Genomic DNA, 21,839 nt, shown 5'->3' with positions numbered 1-21,839 from the left:
AAAGGTAGGAGACAATTTTTCATAAGATATAAAATTAGAAATAGGATGTTTTGTACAAGACCTTACACCTTTTCTAACAGCAATAGGAAGGTCAGAATTGTCAAAAATAGGTTCAACAAGGTCAAGAACAGTAAGAACAGATTTAGATTCCACAATATTTTGAATGGGTTGAACAAAACTAGAAGGATTCTTACCTGATGGAACCTCGGATGACTGGCAGTTTCGAGAATCATTTGGTTCTATTCTTTGAGGTCTTTTTTTCCTTAAGTAAACACGGTCAAAGGGTTGAATACCTTTGTTACCAACTCTAATTGTCTCATTTTCAACTTCTGGTTTTGACAATACTGTTTCTGAAATATCATTTTCATGGCTGTCTTGACTTGACTAGTTTGATTCACCCAAATTTTTTGCTTTTGCAATGTCTGCCTCTTCTAAATTATCCAAAAAATCCAAACTTTCTGAGAAATCTAAATTTTGTGTTTGAAAATATTGAACATCTTCCTCTTGTCTCCCCCCCTGAAGACGATCACTAAAAAAAGGAGTCTTTTCAAAAAAAGGTAACATCCATAGTAACAATGGTTTTCTTGGAAGTGGGATCAAAACATTTGTATCCCTTTTGGTTGGGAGCATAGCCAACAAAAACACATTTTTTTGCTCTAGGCTCAAGTTTCCCTTGGTTTGGTTCATGAATATGTACAAAAATAGTGCACCCAAATATTTTAAGAGGTAGAGTATACGAGAGCTTGTTATTTGGAAAAGCACTTGTGAAAACATCTAATGGAGTTCTGAAATTCAAGATTTTGCTAGGCATTCTATTTATCAAATATGTTCTAGTGAGAATTGGTTCACCCTAAAGATATTTTGGTGCCTTATTTTGAAACAATAATGCCCTAGCTACTTTAAGAAGGTGTCTATTTTTCCGTTCAGCCACTCCATTTTGTTGTGGAGTGTCAACACAAGAGCTTTGATGAATTATGCCATTTTCAAGAAAGAACTAGCTTAAGTGCTTGTTAAAATATTCCCTTCCATTGTCACTACGGAAAACTTTTATTTTCACTTGAAATTGTGTTTGTATCATTTGAAAAAAAGTTTTGAATATGCTTTCAACCTCAAATTTTGGTTTCATCAAGTAAACCCATGTTATCCGAGTATGATCATCTATGAAGGTTATAAACCATCTTTTTCCATTTGTTGTAGGGTCCCAACAAGGTTCCCAAACGTCACTATGAACTAAGGTGAATGGACTAGATTGTTTATAATCCTTAGAGGAATAAGAGGAACGATGATGTTTTGCAAATTGACAAATTTCACAAGAAAACAAATTTGGATTTTATTTTTAAAAAGGTCAGGAAATAAATGCTTCAAATACAAAAAATTGGGGTGACCTAGCCGATAATGCCATAGCATTATTTCTTCATCTTCATGAATCGGAATTGAATTGAGACAATTTTTCTGAAGTTTCTCCTTAGGACCAAACTCATCTTCAAAGAGATAGAGACCATCAACCTCTTTAGAACTACCAATCATCGTCCCGAACTCAACTCCTGAAATTTACATGTAGAGGAATAAAAAATAGCCAAACAATTTAAGTCTTGTGTTAATTTAATTATAGACAACAAATTACATGATAAATTTGGAACATGAAGGACATTGTGAAGGGTTAAAGTTTTAGATACAGGAATAGAACCAACACCGGCTATAGTAGAAAAGGTACCATCAGCTATTTTGACCTTTTTGTGACCTACACAAGGACTATATGTGGAAAACAATTTTGAATAGTTTGTCATATGGTCAGAGGCTCCAAAATCGATGATCCATAGTGATGCAAGCTCCATTGGAGCTTGTAGGCCTAGGATCTTCTTCATCAATGGATTCCTTTGCTTCTTGGAAGATGAATGGCAGCGGAATGGAGAAAGGAAGAGAGAGAGGAGACGCCACTTCAAGGAGAAGATGAGTCTAGAAGAAGCTCACCACCATAGGAGGCCATGGATAAGAGCTTGGAGGAAGAAGGAGATGAATGAGGGGAGAGGGAGAGAAGAGCACGAAATTTTGTGCTCTAAATAAGCTTTGAAATCTGAAGTTTAATATTCAAATGATCAAAGTTCAAAAAAATTCACACACATGACCTCTATTTATAGCCTAAGTGTCACACAAAATTGGAGGGAAATTCAAATTTCACTTGAATTTGAAATTGAATTTGTGGAGCCAAACTTTGGAGCTAAAATTTCACTAATTATGATTAGTGAATTTTAGTTATGGTTCAGCCCACTAATCCAAGATCAATTCCAAAGTTCTCCACTAAGTGTGCTTAGGTGTCATGAGGCATGAAAAGCATGAAGGACATGCACAAAGTGTGACTATATGATGTGGCAATGGGGTGTAGTAAGCAAATGCTCACCTCCCCCACTAAAATTTAATTGGATTGGACTTCTACCAATTCAATTAAATTTATTTCCAACCACACACATCAAATATCCACTTAGTGCATGTGAAATTACAAAACTACCCCTAATACAAAAACTAGTCTAGGTGCCCTAGAATACAAGGGCTGAAAAATCCTATATTTCTAGGGTACCCTACCTACATTATGGAGCCCTAAATACAAGGCCCAAAAATAATGAAACCTTAATCTAATATTTACAAAGATAAGTGGGCTCGTACTTAGCCCATGGGCCCGAAATCTACCCTAAGGGTCATAAGAACCCTAGGGCCTTCTCTTGCATCTCTGGCCCAATCTACTTGGAGTTTTCTATCCAATGCCCTTGCGGGATAGGATTGCATCACATAGAGCTTTGGAATCAGGTTTGGAACTAAGGAGAGCAGCAAAGAAAGAGATACCCTTTTTAGCCAAAGAAGAGGATGGAGTCACTGACATTTTTGTGGTAAAGAATTTATACAGGTGCTCTAGTTGTTTCTTAGTGAACGGAGATGACTCGAAGTTGTCTTTCTGCTCCACATTTTGTTAGACAAATGGCCTCAGTTATCTTAAGAAGGGGGGGGAGGGTTGAATTAAGATAACAAGAACTATTCCCCAATTAAAATTTTACTCTCTCTTTTTAGATTAACAATGCACCCTTAATATGAATTACTCAAAAGAATATTCAAAATAAACTTCTTTCAAACCAAAGATAAATAGTAATAAATAAAAGAAGTTTAAGGGAAGAGAGAAATGCAAACTTGATTTATACTGGTTCGGCCACTACCCGTGCCTACGTCCAGTCCTCAAGCAACCCACTTGAGATTTTCCACTCTCTTGTAAAATCCTTTTACAAGTTCTGAACACACAAGGACAATCCTTCCTTTGTATTCAGAATTCCTTTACAACAAGAGACCCTCGATCTCTTAATCCCTTTTCAGAAGTAAGAAGAAGAAATCTCTCTTGAAAGAGACAGATTGTACAATGAAGATCAATCACAATTCCTTATTTGAATATGCAAGTGTTTGACCAAGGAATCTTTGAGAGGATAAGACATTTCAATTTAGAAAAACTCTCTTAATCTTTTGAGAGGATAAAACTTTTTGGGCAATCAAAAAACTCTCTCTCAATTCGTGTTTCCAAGTCACATATAAATAGACCTTTGATGGCCATTCATAAACCATTTGAATAGATGTGACTCTTGAAAGTTATTTTCTGAAAATCTCCTCTGGTAATCGATTACAATATTTGTGTAATCGATTACAGGCTTTAATATTTGAATTAAAACGTTTATTAACTGCTGGTAATCGATTACCAATATGGTGTAATCGATTACACAGTCTAAAATTTGAATTCAAATATTTAGTAGCTGTTGTAAACCATTTTTGGCCACTGGTAATCGATTACATCCTCTGGTAATCGATTACCAGAGAGTAAATCTCTTGAAAAACACTTTTTAACTCAAATTACTTGGCCAAACCTTTTGCTAAATCAATTAGGAATTCCCTTCCTAAAATACTAGTGATCATCTTGATGTTGTGGCTTGTATTCTTGAATCATTTGCATCAAATCATCATGATCATCATCAAAACATCAAAGTCATTTGCTTCTACACATTTTCAGCATTTGAGGTTTGGAAAGCCCAACCCTCTCTAGTTGGTTTCTTTTTTGAGTTGGGTGGTTTTCCATGGAGTTTCCAGCAGGTTTCTTTAGTGTGCCATGGTCTTCTACAATGATTACACCAAGGTCGCTTCTTTTTTTCTCCTTCTGGTTCGTGTCCCCTTGCAACCAGGGCTGAACTTTCAACTTCTTGCATCCTTGTACCATCAGAGTTTCTCAGCATGATTTTCCTCCTGGATTCCTCCCTCCTAACTTCAGAGAACACTTCTCACATTGATGGCAATGGTTTTCTGCCCAAAATTCTGCCACGCACCTCATCGAGTTCTTGATTTAAGCATGCTAAAAACATGTAAATTCTATCATTCTCTTCTCTCTTCTTGAACCTGGTTGCATCATTGGGATTTTCCCAATCATCCTCATAACACTGGTCCAGCTCCTGCCAAAGAGTAACCATGAGATTGTAAAAGGTTCATAAATCTGAGAAGAGTTTTCTAGATCAGCATAACAATCGCAGACGGCCTCCCACACATCTTTCGCAATTGGGAGGAATAAGTATGGCTTCCCAATGGAAGAGTCCATTGAGTTGATCAGCCATGCGATGATTAGTGAATTTTCTGACTTCCATCTTGGGAGAGAGGGGTTGGTCACTCCTGGTTGAGAGGTGTCTCCTGTCAGGTAGCCAAACTTTCCCTTGCTATCAAGGGTCAATTTCACAAATTGAGCCTATTCAACATAATTTTTACCATTCAACTTTTGAATCACAAGCTGTAAATTGGTACCCATGGACAGAGAATCAGATATGATAGGGGATAATACAGTTTCATTACCACCAAAATTCGTAGAAGTGGTGGAGGAATTTTTTCCCGTCGCAACATTTTTTTTTTCATAGCGAGATACCACAGGATCAGAGCCGAAGCTCTGATACCATGTGATTTTAGGGACTGCTGGGAAAAAAAATAATAGGAGAGGAAGAATAATTCTTGTATGTTATTCATGAATAAAAGATTTACATATATAGGCAAGATTGCCAATTACATAATAAATACAAAAAGAAAAGTAAATAAAATTGATGCTAATTATTAAATTAATTCAAAAAATAAACATTCACCTACCTAATTAATTCTTGATATAAACATACACCTGACAACACCTTCGACATCTTTACCTTGTCGTCAAGAATGAAGGCTCATTACGCATAATCATGTATCCCTAACGAAATCTCCCACCAGATTACCTCTATAAGTCCTTCACTTGAAGGATTGAACGGACTTCAACTCCATTCTAGATCTAAACCACATCTGGTTTAAGGGAGATCCCAAGATTCTCTCTCCCTTGCTCTTTTTTATCTCTCAATCTAATGTGACTGAAGCGAGACTCACTCTACCGTATCGAAAGTCTATTTCCACTACCCACTGAACACTAATATTTTAGGATAAATATTAAGGTTCCTGAAAGAATTAATCTATTATATTTTATTCATTTTGGTTCTTGAAAGAATTAATCTGTCGTATTTTTTTTTTACCTGTTTTGGGAACTAAGTTTTAATTCCGCTACGCACTCTTTTTTTTCCCTATGTTATAACACGACGTTTGCTATCAGACTTTCTTCTTTCTTGAACAATCTTTATCATAGGATAACTTGAAGTCATAAATACGAAGCCACCTTATTTTGAGGGATAAAATAAAATAAACTGATAAACGTAGAAGCGTACACTTGTACTTGTTTGCTTTTTACGAAACTAAAATTATTAATTTTATACTTTATCGTAACTTGGTCACGCTACAGTTGTCGTGCGGCTTCGTACAGCGTATATTTTGATGCGAACAATAGTATGCAATACTCGTCGGTGCTGTGCTGTGCTGTGCTGTGTTGCTGACCACTGCTTACCCTAAAATAAATGACTTTACTAAAATAGAGACACACAAACACACAAACACAATTACACAAACACACGGTCATTGGCATTTTATCGTACCCACATAGGTATTGTAATTGTTCCATCTGCATCTTTTTTTTTCCCTTTCAATTTTTGAGTTCTGGTTTGTGGTGTAATTATTTACTTATGAAATTGATTTGTTGGGAAGGTGGTGATGCTTTCTTTGCCTTGAATTTCTTGTGGGGTTGATGTTGCTGGTTGTTCTATGTGTGTTGGTATAATCGTTGATTTTCTGGGCTTCTTCTTCTTCTTTTTCTTCTGGGTTTTTGATCATTTTTTTAATCATTACTGCGAGAGGCTATGTCCCCTTCTGCTTCTTGTTTTTGATTGAGTTGGTCCCAATCAGAGTGTTTTATACTTGGTCGATTTTTTATTATTTTCTGTAATAAATCAAGTCTATATTCTATTTATGACTTCAATTTATCCGCATGCTTTTTTTAAAAAAAAAAAAAAAAACTAGTCTGGCAGTTGGTAGTTGGTAGTTGGTACTGTAAACTTTGTAAGAGTGATTAGTTGACAATTGTATACCACTTGTTTTTTATTCTAATTTTTTGTAATCTCAAAATTTTGGTTAATTTCGTATTTCTAATTGAAATTCCTTTTTGTTTATTGATGAAGTAATTGCAGTTACATTTTTTTTGGTAAATTTTATTGTATTTAATTTTTAGTAAAGACCAGGAAGGTGAGATTATAAAGTAATTTTATTTTACTTATATAAGATTATAGAATGAACATCATCATGGTGAAAAGTAAAGTAATTAAAACATGAATTCTCCTTGGGGGTGGGAAGATAAACTATTCAGTTTTATGCTCATGGATGATAGAAAATCAATTAAAAGGTTATTCAAAGATATGATGTTGAATTCATTCTTAAATGATAAATCAACAAAAGTGTGCTGCCTATGTGGTATAACATATTTTGCATTAGGTTTTCCTGATTTTATTTGAATCTCTGGACAGTTTTAGGAACTTCAATAAGCTTTATTGATAGGCAGGCAGTGCTAATGTATTGTAGATTTTTCTGTGATTCTAATAGAATTGGATAAGAGAAATATGAAGAAAGAAAAAGAATTCTTTATTGTTCAAGATCTCCCCGTATCAATCTTGCTTCAATGTGGAAGACTGAATTAGGGTAGAGAGAGTATAAAAAAGAATGAATGGCCAAGGATGTGGTCAAGAGTCCTAGTTTCTCCCAGTCTGAACTTTCCCACTTCTACAACTGACTTTTCCTTCCTTATTTATAACCCCCTAACAAAATCTCAATTAACTATACGAATGGCCATTGTACTATTATTCTGTGACATGTCCTGTCCTCCCCTTCTTTAATATTCCTTCTAATTCTTCTCTTTTAGACCTTTTCTATAGGTCTAAAACAATATTCCCCTCCAAAGGTGCCATGGTGTCCTCAAGGTGGAAATAAGGATTAAGGAAAGGTCTCCTGTAAAGAAGAAGAAGCTGTTCACTCCCCAACTATTGTCACACTCAGGTAGCTGAAACCATTTGATGAGCTTTCCTTTGTCACTAGTACTTGTTCAGGTTGTACCTGTAATTGAGCACAGGGGGAAGTGGCTGTGAATCCCTTTGGGAGCCTTTGACCTTCTTCAGCAACAAAATATGAATGACTGGATGGATATTGCTATGCTCAGGAAGCTCCAGTTTATATGCAATAGTTCCTATTTTATCCACCACCTGCACTGTCCATTCCATTCCATTGTATCTGGAACTTTTGGTCGCTTAGCAAATGATCTCGGTCTAAATGGTCACACCTTGATGTAGACCCATCCCATTCTTGAAGTTCCACACATCTATGTTTTTCTGGCTTGTGGCTTCATCTGATCCTGCGCCTTGAGCAGATTACTTCTCAACTCAGCTAGCTGAAACCACTCTCCTGTGTCAGCTTGTTCATGTCTTCAACTTTAGAAGGGATTGTAGTCCCTTTCAATGACAGAGGAGGGTCTATCCCATTCCCATATAATGCTTGGAAGGGTGAAATGTTAGGGGCTGAGTTATAGCTGGTATTAAACCAGAACTCAGCCAAGCTAAACCAATTAGGCCACTGTGTAAGCCTCATTCCTGTCAAACACCTTAACTAGATCTCCAAGTAGCGGTTAACCACCTCAGTTTGGCAATCTTGGGTTGTTAGGAGTATGAGGAAGGGGAGTTAGTTACTACAGTTAGGATATTGATTAGTTAGTTAGTTAGAGGGGTTTATTAGATATAAATAGGGGAAGAAGGATAGGAGAGAGGGAGATCTGTTCATTTTTTAGATTGAGCCATAGTTCTTTGTGAAAGGAGAAATCCTTTGTGAAGGGAAAACCCTTGAAGGAGAGTTTTCTCTCCTATTTTCTGTTCTTCTCATCCTATTCAATAAAACTCTTTCTTTTCTTCCTCATTTCAATTCTTGGTTCCTAACATGGGTGGTAGGTGGTGCTAAACGTTAACTGAGTACCTGAGTACCTGCCAATGTAAGCAATTCTCTCCAGAATTGATTGAGAAAAACTTGATCCTGATCCAAGACAATGGATGGAGGAATCCCAGGCAGTTTTACAATTTCCTTTACAAGAACATTGGCCGCATTTTTGCTTTATATGGATGCTTGAGTCCTTAGAAATGAGTTTATTTCGTCAACCTGTCCATCACCACCAAAACAGTGCCCAGCCCTTTCGCCTTAAGTAAACCAACTATGAAATCCATGGATATGTCCGACCAAATTCTGGTTGGGATAGGCAGAGGCTGTAGACTGTAGTAAACCTGTGGGTGACAAAGTTCCATATTTGTTTCATTGACTTGAGATACAGGCTTCAACAAAATTTTGGATATCTTTCTTCATTAAATCCCAATTCTCTATATTTGATAGCCTCTTGAATGTCCTGAAAAAAATTGGAGTTGTCCTGAAATGGAGCGCTGTGAAATTCTGCCATCAATTTTGGGATATGTGGATTAGGATCAAATCCTGTATGATTTTCTGTAAATGAGCATCTGAATGAACTTCCTCTGTCCAATCCACCAACCCCTTGACATTCACAGTGATGATAGCTGCAAAGTTCATCTTCCTTGAGAGAGCATTTGCTTATGTTTGTATTGGATCTCAAAATGATATCCAATTAACTTTGAGGCCCATTTAAATTGTAGTTCAATCACCAGTCTCTGTTTTGTCAGGAACTTCAGACTTATCTGGTTTGTTAGAATCACAAAATGCCTCCATTCTGCGTGGCATAAACTACAGCCATAAACTCCTTTTCATTAACTGACTTATTTTGCATCAGTCTAATTGTTGGATGCATCAGTCTCTACTATGAATAACTTGGAGAAGCTTGGGACTGCCAGATTGGGTAAAATTTCAGTGCAGCTTTTAATTGGACAAATGCAGCTTGCGCCACTTCTCTCCATTGAAAACTGTCCTTTTTAAGAAGCTGGTGTAAGGGTTTAACAATCTTTCCACAATCTTTTATGAGCCTTCTATAGTACCCTCTTAGCCCTTAAAATCCCCACAGGCTGTTAATATCTTTAGGTACTTTTTAGATTCTGGTGAGTGGTGAGAACCACGGTGCTTCTACTTTCTTGGGTCTTCTGACACCCCTTCAGCTGAGATAACATGTCCCAAATATTCCAGATTTGGTCAACCCAAACTGTGTTTCCTTTTGTTCATCACTAGCTTATTTCTTTATAAATGCTTGCAAGTTGCAACACCTCCCTCAAATGATGTCCTTGATTTTTACTATTCGAATGTCTGGACAGTTCTAGACTTCTAGGATTTTGAATAAGCTTTATTGATAGGCTGACAGTAATAATGTATTATAGACTTTTCAGTGATTCAAGTCCAGTGCCTTGCAATCCATCACAGTGTTTTCTTATTTTTTTTATAGCTGAGGAGGGGGGTTCCTTATCCCCCTCCCCCTCTTTTCTTTTTAAAATGTTTCTTCCTTTGTCTTGAATTTCTACATTTATGAATAAATAAAGAAATTGCATCCATGCTTTCTTTCACCTTTTTCAGGTAATCTAGGTTGTGTTTTGCTTAAGAAGGACCACTATATCTCACCAAACATAAAAGATGGATGATCCAAAGGGTAGTTCCTCATGGTTAAAAATTCTAAATATAAGTGACATATTTGGCTGGAAAGATCATGGAGAGTATGGAGCTCTTGCAGCTATAGTCATAAGCATTCTTGTTCCTGTCTTGTTTTCAGCTTTGTTCTTTGGAAAAAAAAAAGGAAAAATAAGAGGTGTGCCGGTAGAAGTTGGTGGTGAGGAATGTTTTGCAGTACGTAATGCTAGAAAAACTGAGTTGGTTGAAGTTCCTTGGAAAGGAGCCCCAACCATGGCTCATCTATTTGAGCAATCCTGTAATAAATATACCTGCAATCGATTTCTTGGAACTAGAAAACTAATACAAAAGGAGTTGGTTACATCTAGTGATGGCAGGAAGTTTGAGAAACTTCATTTAGGAGACTATGAATGGGAAACCTATGGAGAGGTATTTGCTCGCGTGTCCAATTTTGCATCTGGTCTTCTTAAATTGGGCCATAATGAAGATAGCCGTGTTGCCATTTTCTCTGATACCCGGGCTGAGTGGCTCATTGCCCTTCAGGTAAATTTGCTTTATTTGCATTATATCCTCAAGTCATTCCATTACCTTTTGGCTTAACTATTTTGTATTCAGAAATTTTGATGAATTTTTTTTGCTAAACTTCAGGGCTGCTTCAGGCAGAATGTAACAGTCGTTACTATTTATGCTTCTCTAGGTGAGGATGCCCTGATCCACTCACTAAATGAGGTAGGAAATTATTATCTCTTGCATAATTTTAGAGAATGGATGAAAATAGTTAATAGTTAATGATTGTAGTAACTAAAAGTGATGGGCATGTTCTCACTTGAAGCTTTGGAATATGAACAGACTGAAGTATCTACTCTGATCTGTGACTCCAAGCAGTTGAAGAAGTTGGATGCAATAAGATCAAGACTAATATCTTTACAAAATATTATTTACTTTGAAGATGATAACGAAGAAGATGCTTTCTCTGGAAGTTCAAGCGGCTGGACAATTGCATCTTTTAGTGAAGTTGAGAAACTTGGGAAAGAAAGTCCTGTTGAGCCAAGCCTGCCTTCCAAGAATGCTATTGCAGTTATCATGTACACAAGTGGCAGTACAGGTCTGCCAAAGGTTTGTTTCTTTTTCAAGTTGTAGAGAAATCTAAATATGTGATAATAAAATGCTGTCCATACCATCCCTGAAGAGGAATAACACAGGTATTTAAAGACTGATACAATCCTCCAAAAAAGGAAACAAACCATTCCTAAGCAAAATACATCTCCTAAACTTTCTCTTCATTAATATCCCTCAATTTTATCCTAATTAATTGCATTTAATATATAATATTTACAGCTCAACACAAGTTTTGTTGCAGGTCTCGTCCCTTTCAGTGTCTGTGTTATAATCTCTTATTCATACCTGTGATTTGCTGCATGTTTGCAAAATGTTTTGTCCAGACTCCAGAATCCTTCTTCTTTGAATGTCTCAACAACCTGATGCCTATTAAATAATGTAGTTCATAAATATGAGTAGTTGAGTATTGACTTGAGTCTTGGTATGACTTTATTGTCATCATGTTATTAGGTGGTAAATTATAACCAATAACCGTATTAAGTCATTCTGTAAATATGATGAAAATTTTCTAGTCTAGTAATTTTGAGAACCAAGAAGATCCCCAACAGCTCAGTTACATGTTTACCTTTCACTTGATGGAGTGCTAACTTTTTTTGTAAATTCAGGGTGTCATGATTACTCACGGCAACATTGTAGCCACTACAGCAGCTGTTATGACAGTGATTCCAAATCTAGGTAGCAAGGATGTGTACCTGGCATACTTGCCCCTTGCTCATGTTTTTGAAATGGCAGCAGAGGTGATTTCTTCTTAGCCTTCTAATTGTCAAAAACAGCTGATGTTGATGATATTATCTCTAAATTACGGTGGTTGTCCAGTCTGTTATGCTGGCTGCAGGTTGTGCAATTGGTTACGGCTCTCCTCTGACTTTAACTGACACGTCTAATAAAGTCAAGAAAGGAACCAAGGGAGATGCTACTGTGTTAAAGCCCACTCTTTTGACAGCAGTACCAGCTATTCTTGATCGGATTCGAGATGGAGTTGTAAAAAAGGTGTGAATCAAACCAATGCTCCACATGGGCACTCTATCTCACATACACATGTTGTCACATAATCTCCATCCTTTCTATTTTGTGTCAGCTGCACAGATGTCTCCTTTGTTATGAAAACCTACACAAAATTCCCTTACATTTACAAAATAAATAAGTTGAAAAAAAAAGAAAAAAATTGACAACTAACTTGAGAATGCCATTGTGCTTCACTGTTTGTTACCTCAACCTTAGCTCATGAATGTTTTGTGGTTAAATGCCAGTGCTGCTCTTGTTTAGCCTTATACATTAAGCAAAGAGAAAGAACTCATTCATTTGGTGCATCTGGGTTGAATATTAATTTTGGGGTCCTACCATTTGAATTGATGGTTTAGCTACACCAAATGAGTGTGCTCTTCCTTTTTTCTCAACTTAAAAGGCTAAAAAAGGATAGAAATGGAATTGGACCTCAGTAAACCCATGAGCTAGTGGCTAGCCTCATGAATCTGTCAGGCTTGTACCTGGAATTTAATTATGTTTTTTAATATAAAATGTTTTCATAATAGAGGTCTGTGTGGGCAGAGGGGAGTAACAACAACATGGTCTTTTTCCATTAAATGAGGCCTGCTACATGAATTAAATAATGCTATTGGCTCAGTTAAAACTAAGTTTTCAATTACTCCATTTAGAGTAAAATCTTTCCAAATGGTTTTTCTTTAGGTTTTCTTTGATCTTCCTCTGGCCTTCTGATTCAGTGGTGTTAGGACAAGAAGAGTAGTTGCTTGGAAGAATAAAAGGAAGACATAGTAGGTAATTTAAACAACTAGAACATTTAGTTAGTTAGACTGTTATAGAGTATTAGTTGGATAACTACATAAATAGGAGGAATAAAGGGGTAGGGATATCATTCATGGACTTGTATTTTGAGGGAAGCGAGCAAGTGCTTGGTTTTGAAAGGGGAGAACTTTGAAGGAGAGATCTCTCTTTTTATTATGTTCATTTTCAGTCAAGTCATTAAATCATTCCCTTCTCTTTCCTATTTGCATCATGGGTGCCTAACGAATGACTTTCGATTTGATCCAATTTTTTGTATTGTGGGTGCTGTTTGTCTTGACCTCACATGAGCAAACTACCTTAAACTAGTGTTTAGTTTTTGTTATCTTTCCCTCGATAGTGCTTGTACTACAATTCTTCCTATATACTTTCATTGATAGTCTTTTCTTGTAGTGTATATTGATTCATGTCAACATTTTCATCTCTTCTACATTTAGTTTTTATTCTTATTGAAACTTTACTGTTCAGCATTTACTACCTTAGTGCAATGCTGGTTTTATAGAAGTATCTGGTAGAATTTTCCATTTTGATGGCTGCTTTCCAATCCCAAATTGCAGAAACTTTAATTTTTTTTCTTTTGTACTTTCCCCTGGTATTCAATGCTTTGAATTAAACTACTCGTTAAATGGTTATTTCTCTCCTTACCATTTTCTATACTCTATGTAGGTTGAGCAAAAAGGGGGCCTTGTGAAGAATCTTTTCCATTTTGCATACAAGCGCCGACTGGCTGCTGTAAAAGGAAGCTGGCTAGGAGCTTGGGGATTGGAAAAGTTGATGTGGGATACCATTGTCTTTAAACAAATTCGTAGTGCACTTGGAGGCCAGCTCCGGTTTATGCTTTGTGGGGGAGCTCCTTTATCTGGAGATTCGCAACACTTCATCAATATCTGCATGGGGTAATGATTCCCATCTTTGTACTACATAATACTTGGTTGGAACTAACTGGAATTTGAATATGTGTGTGTGTGTGTGTGTGTGTGTTCACACGCCTCTATTCTGTGTTGGCATTATGTATCTAGGGGAATAAAGCTATGTATAGTTTGCATATTATGTGAATTTGTATCTAATAGCATATGTAAGTATGTCTATTTGTTGTGTCTACTTGCACAATGTTATAAAATGAACATCATCATGGAGAAAAGTTATTAAGAACTAAGTTCTCCTAAAGAGGGGAAAAAAGAAATACAGTCAAGTTTTCGGTTCTATGCTCTTTGACCATAGAAACCAAACTAATTAGTCCTGTTCTTTCACCTAGAAGCTTAAGCTACTGGGATAGTTAACTCATTACATGGTATCAGAGAATTATTCACCAAAGTTACATGTGTCGCAACATCATCCCTTCGAAAAGTTTAAATTACCAAATTAGTTCCTCAGATTCTTTTCTCACTACCTTTGTCCTCCAATGATTTTTTCACTAAATTCCTTGAAGATTTAATTTTTCCAAACTAATCTTCAAAGATTCTTTTGATCACTAATTTAATCCTCCATAAAAGTCTATATGGTGACATTTTAAATCTTTGAGGAACCAATTTGTGGATAGATTTGAGGAACTAATTTGAGGGGGAGTGTAAGAGTGTTATCTATAAATGCCTCATAATATCATTATTATATCTTATAATACTTTAGAGTATCTTAGATGATTTTTAATAGGGTTTACCATATTTCATTATATTTCCTGATTTATTTTCTTATTTAATTATGACTATGATAGAACACTGATGATAATTTGATAGGGACTTTATTGATTCACAGAAATACAGGAAGAGTTTCACTGTCCCGGAGTTGATAAATTTGATTTACACCTTTTATTATCCATTTAGTGTTGAAGTTCTCTATATTTACTTGTTGATAGGGCTCCTATTGGGCAAGGATATGGCTTGACTGAAACATTTGCTGGGGCTGCCTTCTCAGAGTGGGATGACTACAGTGTGGGACGTGTTGGTCCACCTCTTCCTTGTTGCTACATTAAGGTATGTCATATGTCCCATTAACCGAAAAACAGTGCAGTGAGCTTCCAACCACTACTTATTCATAGATATTGCATTGAATTATGGTAATGGTCATTAATTATTAGAGTTTCAAGCTTGTGCGTAATAAAACTTATTTGACATCAAAGATAGTAAGAAGATAACAACTTCTGTGAAATAACAAATTCGTGTCTCTTAATCTGTATTAGAACTTGCAGTTGGTGATACTTAGAAGGCTCATATGGTGGGAACCTGATTTCTTTGTTAATTTGGTTGTATAGCTTGTTTCTTGGGAAGAAGGAGGGTATCTGACATCAGATAAACCAATGCCAAGGGGAGAGATTGTAGTTGGAGGATTTAGTGTGACAGCTGGTTACTTTAAGAATCAAGAAAAAACTAACGAAGTGTTCAAGGTAATTTCCCAAGTTACAGTTGTATGCATGACATTTTTCCTTTTTAATTTCCTTTAACTGCTCTTAAATCTGTTTTTGCATATTACTAAGCCACTCGTTACATTTTTTTTTTGTTTTTTAACTTAGTACAGGTTGATGAGAAAGGTATGCGCTGGTTTTATACTGGTGATATTGGGCAATTCCACCCTGATGGATGTCTTGAAATCATAGATAGGAAGAAAGATATTGTCAAACTTCAACATGGAGAATATATCTCTCTCGGAAAGGTAACTCAAACCATACCTTGTTCGTTTTGGAGTCTGGATAAAGTACTTACACCAGATCCACAGTAACTTTTTCTGGGCCTTACGTAGTGTTTTAATTATGACTTACTTGCAGGTTGAGGCAGCACTATCATCATGTGATTATGTGGACAATATAATGGTTTATGCAGACCCCTTTCACAATTACTGTGTGGCTCTAGTTGTTGCTTCACAACAGTCCCTGGAGAAGTGGGCCCAACAAGCTGGTATAGATTACCAAGATTTTCCTGATCTGTGTAACAAACCTGAAACTGTCACTGAGGTTCTGCAGTCTATTTCCAAGGTTAGTGTTAGGTGTCTATAAATATCTGTTTGTTGTTGATATCTGTTGGTGTGAGTGGTAGTTATTTGTTAATATCTGTTAGTTTGTTGGGCTGCAATAGGGAAGAATTAAGGGTATATCGTCCTTCTCATTTGAGAGAGGATTAGGACCCTTGGGCTGGGGAGGTTAAGTTCTGAATATTTGTAGCTTTTTTCAAGGGAGATTTCCCTATCTTTCTAATAAAATACCCGATTCCTAACAATTAGCTAATATGTGAATGGTTATGGGTTACTTGTTTGCTGGCACATATCCAGAATATAATATTTGGATTGTCCATTTATGCTTTATCAATTATCAGAATATACATAAAACAATTGTGATCTGGTAACACCTGTTGCGAACAATGGCACTCTTAATATAGGGTGAAAATTTCCTCTTTTGATAGAGATTTGGGTATTATATAGGGTGGTGCCTGCCTAAGTGTTACATCAAGTAGTATGGAATTCTCTGTGGGGTACTTGAGTGGCTTTGGTTCTCCCTCCTTGACAGTTAGCTTTTAAGGGAGAGTTTCCCAAGTGCTTGCTTGGGTGCTTATTAATTGATATCAGAGTTGGTTGTCATTGTTTTAGAAAGGGTTACTTATGGAAGGGCTGACCAGAAGAAAGGCTAAGTGAAGCGTTGTAGAGTGTCAACTGTGGGGAGGTTGTCACCTATCAAGGGCGGTGCTATGATTGGGACTTGGATAATATCGACCTAAGTCCCACATTGACTAGTATGTGAAGGAAGTATCTCAGCTGTGACAAGGCATCCTTTTTGCTTGAAGGATAATAAACTTCATAGAAATGATTTTTTTGATTCACCAAAAAACTGTATAATAGCGAGTTCTAGTTATGACATTACGACATAGTTATAAGTTGATAACCATTGTATGTGCTGCGTGGTTAATGGCTCATTTCCTTTATTTCATTCATTTCAGGTTGCAAAATCTGCAAAGCTGGAGAAAACTGAAATTCCTGCAAAGATTAAGTTGCTGCCGGATCCATGGACTCCTGAATCTGGATTGGTCACTGCAGCTCTCAAGATAAAGAGAGAGCAGCTGAAAGCCAAATTCAAAGACGATCTTCAGAAGTTGTATGCATGAAATGTAGTATCTAACCTCTTCAATTTCTGGTTGGTGTATGCTCAATGTATGTAATGTGTCACAGGTATCTTTTTTATTCGATAATACTATTGAACATGTAACTAATTTGACATAATAAAATCATACTCCAAATAATACATCAAGTGGGTCTAGTTCAGTTGGTTAAACAGGATGTGTGAGTGTTATAAACTCCCTCACACTGTATTCAATTCTTACAGATAAAAAAACCACTCCAAATAATACTTGGCTGTGAACATGAATTTTTGCAGTTAAGCCAACCAAGCAATGGCTAGCAATAGATATAGTTGATTTATGAGCAGTAATTTCTCTTGAAAAAATACTTCTACATGATGTTTTTAGTGTTTGTATGGTTACAAGATTTAACCTTTGACTTTTGTTTATAATAGGATATGCATGTCACACAAATTAAACAAAATATATTTTTTACGGCTAAATTCTAATATTAAACGAAGAATATTGCTAACACTTGTGTGTGCTATATTTAACTATGCAACATCGCATCGCAACTAAATAGCAGTGTAATATTTTGGATAATTTAATTATTACTTAGATTTATTTAGAAAAATTGCTAATACCGCTAGGTAAGGTTAGCTATATAAGAACTACTGATATCAAAATAAGGCAGTTACAAAAAAACTGTTTTTTTTTTTTTTTTTAAGAAACAGAAGGTTATGGCTTTCATTTATAATTGAATAATGAATATAATTGAAAAGCTGACTGCAGAGCATGAAGTCTTGAAGTTGTTGTTAACTTATGAATTACATGATTTAGTTTTCTCCTTGTAAAATTCACCCTTGAATTTCAAATGGAACTAAAAGAGATGCGACATTTGTTTATAATTGCTTGGAAATCTGTCCGGGATGTAATTCTTACATTGTTTTTGTTTTTTTAAGTCGATAAATATACAAGGTTTAGAAAATTCAAGATGTTACCGACGCTGACTCATTGTTTCGCTAGAGGATTAGAAACAGAAAAATCTGATGGAATTATTGAATTTCTACTGTTTATTTCAGTGAAATGCTTTTTTTTTAACTTAATAAAAAAACTTTTCCCCTAATTACTATGAAATTGATAAGGATATTTTTTTCATTTTTATAATTTCTTAGAATTAAATAATTTTTTAACATAACTTAAAAAAAATATGACTAACAAACAAATAATAAAATAAAAAGGTTTAATTTTTTTTTGTTTAATATGCATGTACCGCCATTGTAAAATTATTTCAATGTTAATTAATTAGAAACCATCAATTGTATAATTTTAAGATAATTATTATTCAAAATCAACAAGTTACAATAAATATTTAAATATTTTTATTATTTATGCATGTAATAATTACTTAAATTTTAATGTTGATTTTTTTATTAATACAAAAGTATTACTTCATTTTTTTCTATTTATGGATAAGACATCCTTTTGTGCTTTAAGTTTCATCTTTCTATTTCTTTATTCATCGTTTCTTTTCTTTTTTTCTACCTTCAAATTAATATTTAAGAAATAATTATCTTATTTGTAAACATCAATAAAAATATTTAATTAATTAATTTTTCATAAAATTTAGTTTCATTGTAAGACTATCCATGATATTAAATTATTTAAGACTAATTATTTTCAAAAGATAATTTTTAACCATTGAGTGTTCTTGTTTTGATGATACCTTGATAAATCACCCATTATGAGAAAATGAATGTAATCATTAATAGATCTCCCCGTTAGTTAGGGACAAAAAAGAATTTTGACAATAAAGTAATCATATATTTTTAATAATTAAGACCAAGAAACTATTCTCTTTCATTTCTTATATCTAGAAATAGGTAGTATTTGACATGTACTCCGTGACAATATCAATATTTACTTGAGTTTAAATGTTTAATGTCTATGCATTGACAATTAAAATAATTTTACTTTGTCATCTAATCACAAATCATCATTTGAATTACTTAAGATAATTATTTGAAAAGTTAACAGACTTAATTACTTAAGCCATGTCATATTATTTGGTCTTTGTAAAAATAAAATATATTTTTGTTGGTCTTCAATGGTAATTCCATTAGACAGTAATTTGACATGGCTAGTTAACTTACACATGTAATTTTATTATAATTAAATTAAATAATTTGTGGCGGTTAAATCTTCTTAAAATGAATTAAACAATTTTTTACGGCTAAACATTCCAAAAAATTGTAATTTTTCGTCGCTTCGTGAGCGATTTTCTTGCACTTTTTAGTGAGATTAGGGGGGAGATGAAACAATAATTAATTCCGATGTCTTTAGAGTGTGTTTGAGAAAGTAAAGAGAAAAAAATAATTAAGTCTGTAAGGAGGTCTATTTGTTTTTATCTTTAATTTTTTTGAAACATAAATTGTTTTTTATTTATTAAGAATAAAAAATAATTTTTTGTTTCAAAAAGGGACACCAGCGCACTGGGATAACTGAAAGTAATTGAGAACATTTGTTTATTTATATTCTTTTAGGTTTAAATATGTTTATAGTCCATTAAATTTGAGTAATTATTTTTTTGGTCATTGAAAAAATATTTTTAGTAATTCCTCAAATTTTTGAAAAATTACTTTTAGGGGGTGTATTCAATTGGGATTTCAAAGGATTTTAAAATATTTTTTTTAAAAAAAGTTTTGAGGTATTTGATCAAGATTTTCAAATAATAGAAATAAGTTTTGTAGTATTCAGACTATTAGGATTTTTTTAAGAAATTCAATAAAGTCCATTAGTATTCAATTAAAATTTTTACAACTTAAAAAAGTCTCTTGGAATTCAAAAGTATACAAATTTCGATAGATTTTTTCTTAGAATAGATTTTAATGAATTTCATGAGACTTTTTATGAGAAATACACATTAAACAATTTCACTCAAATCTTTAAGATTTCATATGACTTTCTTTCTTTCTTTTCCTGCAAGTTGACATATTTTTCTTTTTCTAACACACAAATCCCCTCTCTCTTTGTTGAAAGCGGTAGACATTCATAATTTTTTTTCGCTTTCGACCAATGGTCAACACACCCTGTAACATAATTTTCCAATTCTTGAGTTTGGGAAGCATCTTGACTATGTTCTTATACATATAAATGAACATATATATATATATATATATATATATATATATATATATATATATATAAACATAAGAAATATATATAGTTTTAATGAACGTGAAAAGTTGACTCATGTATAAGTGGATAAATATATAAATGAGGTTTGAAACAATTGTTGAACATGATTTTTGTTTGGTGGGATTTTTATTGTGGGAATGACTACAAGGATCCATACTACTAACAAACATTGTGACATGTAATTTTTATACAATTAACATGATTGATGATTGAAGAGGAATGAACCTATTGTACTTACAAATATGCTAAGGGAAATTGATTTGTTATGTAACGTGTTTAGGGTTCTCTGTATAAGATCTATTTTATTTAAAGTGTTAGGTGGTTTTTATCAATGATTTTGAATGTTTTTTAAAAATTCACGAAGTCCTTTAAAATCTTAAAAATTTATAATGTTCTTTTAAATATTATGAATTCATATTTTGTAAATCCATTAAAATATGAACTACAAAGTCTTAATCATAAAAGTCTTTAAAAAAATAGTCTTAAAACTCATTACATTCTTACAAAGTCTTTTAAAATTCATAAGATTTTATATGTCAAAATAGTCTTTTAAAATCCTAATCCAATACACATTCTTAGTCTCTCCTAATTTATTGTGTTCATCTTTCACAATTTGTGACAGTTTTAATTTACATAGTTCAATTATCAAATAATTTTTTTTAAAAAGAATAAAAATTATATCAACCCATATCAAATGGATGAAAAAAGTTGAATTACCATAAATACATTTATCACAACATTTATGTTTTTAAATTTTTAAGTGATTTAATGTAAAAAAAATATTTCTCAAATCTCCCATGTGGTGCAAATATAAATATTTTATCTTTCAATTATCAAATATTTTATTTGTCTTAATAACATCAAGACTATATTTTGCATTAGGAAACTTTTGTTTTCCCTCCAATTTTAACATTTAACAAGTATAAGGAGGTCCAGGCTGCAATTTTGTCACGCATATTTCATCTTCTTCTTGATTAACATCTAAATGTTGATAATTTATAAAATTATCATTATCTCTATATTCTTCTACATATGTTATTTTCTCCCTTCTACTTTTATCATATCTTTTGTTCCTTTCTTTATCATAATTTATTTGATTGGTTCTTCTTATTCTATCTGCTAGTTGTGTCATATCTCTAACTTGTTGATTTGCCAATTTCTTTCGAATTGAAAAATCTAAACCTGCAATAGCCATTCTAACTAATTCATGTTCAAAATTTAAGTATAACATCGATATTTCATTTGTTGAAATCTATTTAAATAATCTTCAATTGGTTCACTATTGAAATGTTTAGTAATTGACAAATCTATGAGACTAACCTTAGTCTCTCCTATAAATAAATATTCATGGAACACCCTTCCAAAGGGTGCCTAAGTATATATTGAATTTGGTGGTGATGTGGTGAACCAAATAAAAGTATTTTTTGTTAAAGAACTAGGAAAATATTTTATTTTAAAAAATTCATCAATGACTAAATCACCACATTCTATTTGAAAATGAGCTACATGTTCTATAGTAGACTCTTCTAACTCATGCCCAAATTTTAAAAATTTGGGTACCTTATAACCCCTTGGCAACTCGGATTGTAAAATATTATCAGGGAAGGCAAAAACAAAAATAAGGTGGTTCAATCATTTGATTAATTTGAGGATTTTGATGTTCATTTC

General features: G+C 33.9%; 1 protein-coding gene across 4 annotated transcripts; it reads left to right on the top strand.

Moving 5' to 3' along the window:
- Window positions 1-5,291: 5,291 nt before the first annotated feature.
- Window positions 5,292-17,340, top strand: LOC114402686 (long chain acyl-CoA synthetase 8-like). 4 transcript variants are annotated; one of them, XM_028365337.1, is made up of 13 exons: window positions 5,809-6,019; window positions 7,338-7,458; window positions 9,967-10,560; window positions 10,666-10,746; window positions 10,867-11,133; window positions 11,742-11,873; window positions 11,953-12,126; window positions 13,603-13,832; window positions 14,789-14,906; window positions 15,185-15,316; window positions 15,448-15,582; window positions 15,695-15,901; window positions 16,857-17,340. In XM_028365337.1, exons 3-13 carry the CDS (start codon window positions 10,024-10,026, stop codon window positions 17,019-17,021), a joined length of 2,178 nt encoding a protein of 725 aa, XP_028221138.1. In that variant the 5' UTR covers window positions 5,809-6,019; window positions 7,338-7,458; window positions 9,967-10,023; the 3' UTR covers window positions 17,022-17,340. The 4 variants fall into 4 exon arrangements, with proteins under 4 accessions (XP_028221139.1, XP_028221138.1, XP_028221137.1 ...); XM_028365336.1 differs by having other exon boundaries at window positions 7,325-7,458; XM_028365338.1 differs by lacking the exons at window positions 5,809-6,019; window positions 7,338-7,458 and adding an exon at window positions 5,292-5,480.
- Window positions 17,341-21,839: the final 4,499 nt, after the last annotated feature.

The sequence above is a fragment of the Glycine soja genome, chromosome 20 (genome assembly GCF_004193775.1).
Source record: "Glycine soja cultivar W05 chromosome 20, ASM419377v2, whole genome shotgun sequence".
NCBI classification, from domain to species: domain Eukaryota; kingdom Viridiplantae; phylum Streptophyta; class Magnoliopsida; order Fabales; family Fabaceae; genus Glycine; species Glycine soja.
The sequence above is the reverse complement of the archived record's forward strand: the minus strand, read 5'-3'. Positions and strand labels throughout refer to the sequence as shown.

Excerpts from the sequence above, each read along its gene's own strand:
- LOC114402686 (XM_028365338.1), top strand. The coding sequence starts at position 10,024 with ATGGATGATCCAAAGGGTAGTTCCTCATGGTTAAAAATTCTAAATATA. Across the intron at positions 10,561-10,665 it reads AGTGGCTCATTGCCCTTCAG|GGCTGCTTCAGGCAGAATGT; the intron begins GTAAATTTGCTT and ends GCTAAACTTCAG. Across the intron at positions 14,907-15,184 it reads TTCCTTGTTGCTACATTAAG|CTTGTTTCTTGGGAAGAAGG; the intron begins GTATGTCATATG and ends TTGGTTGTATAG.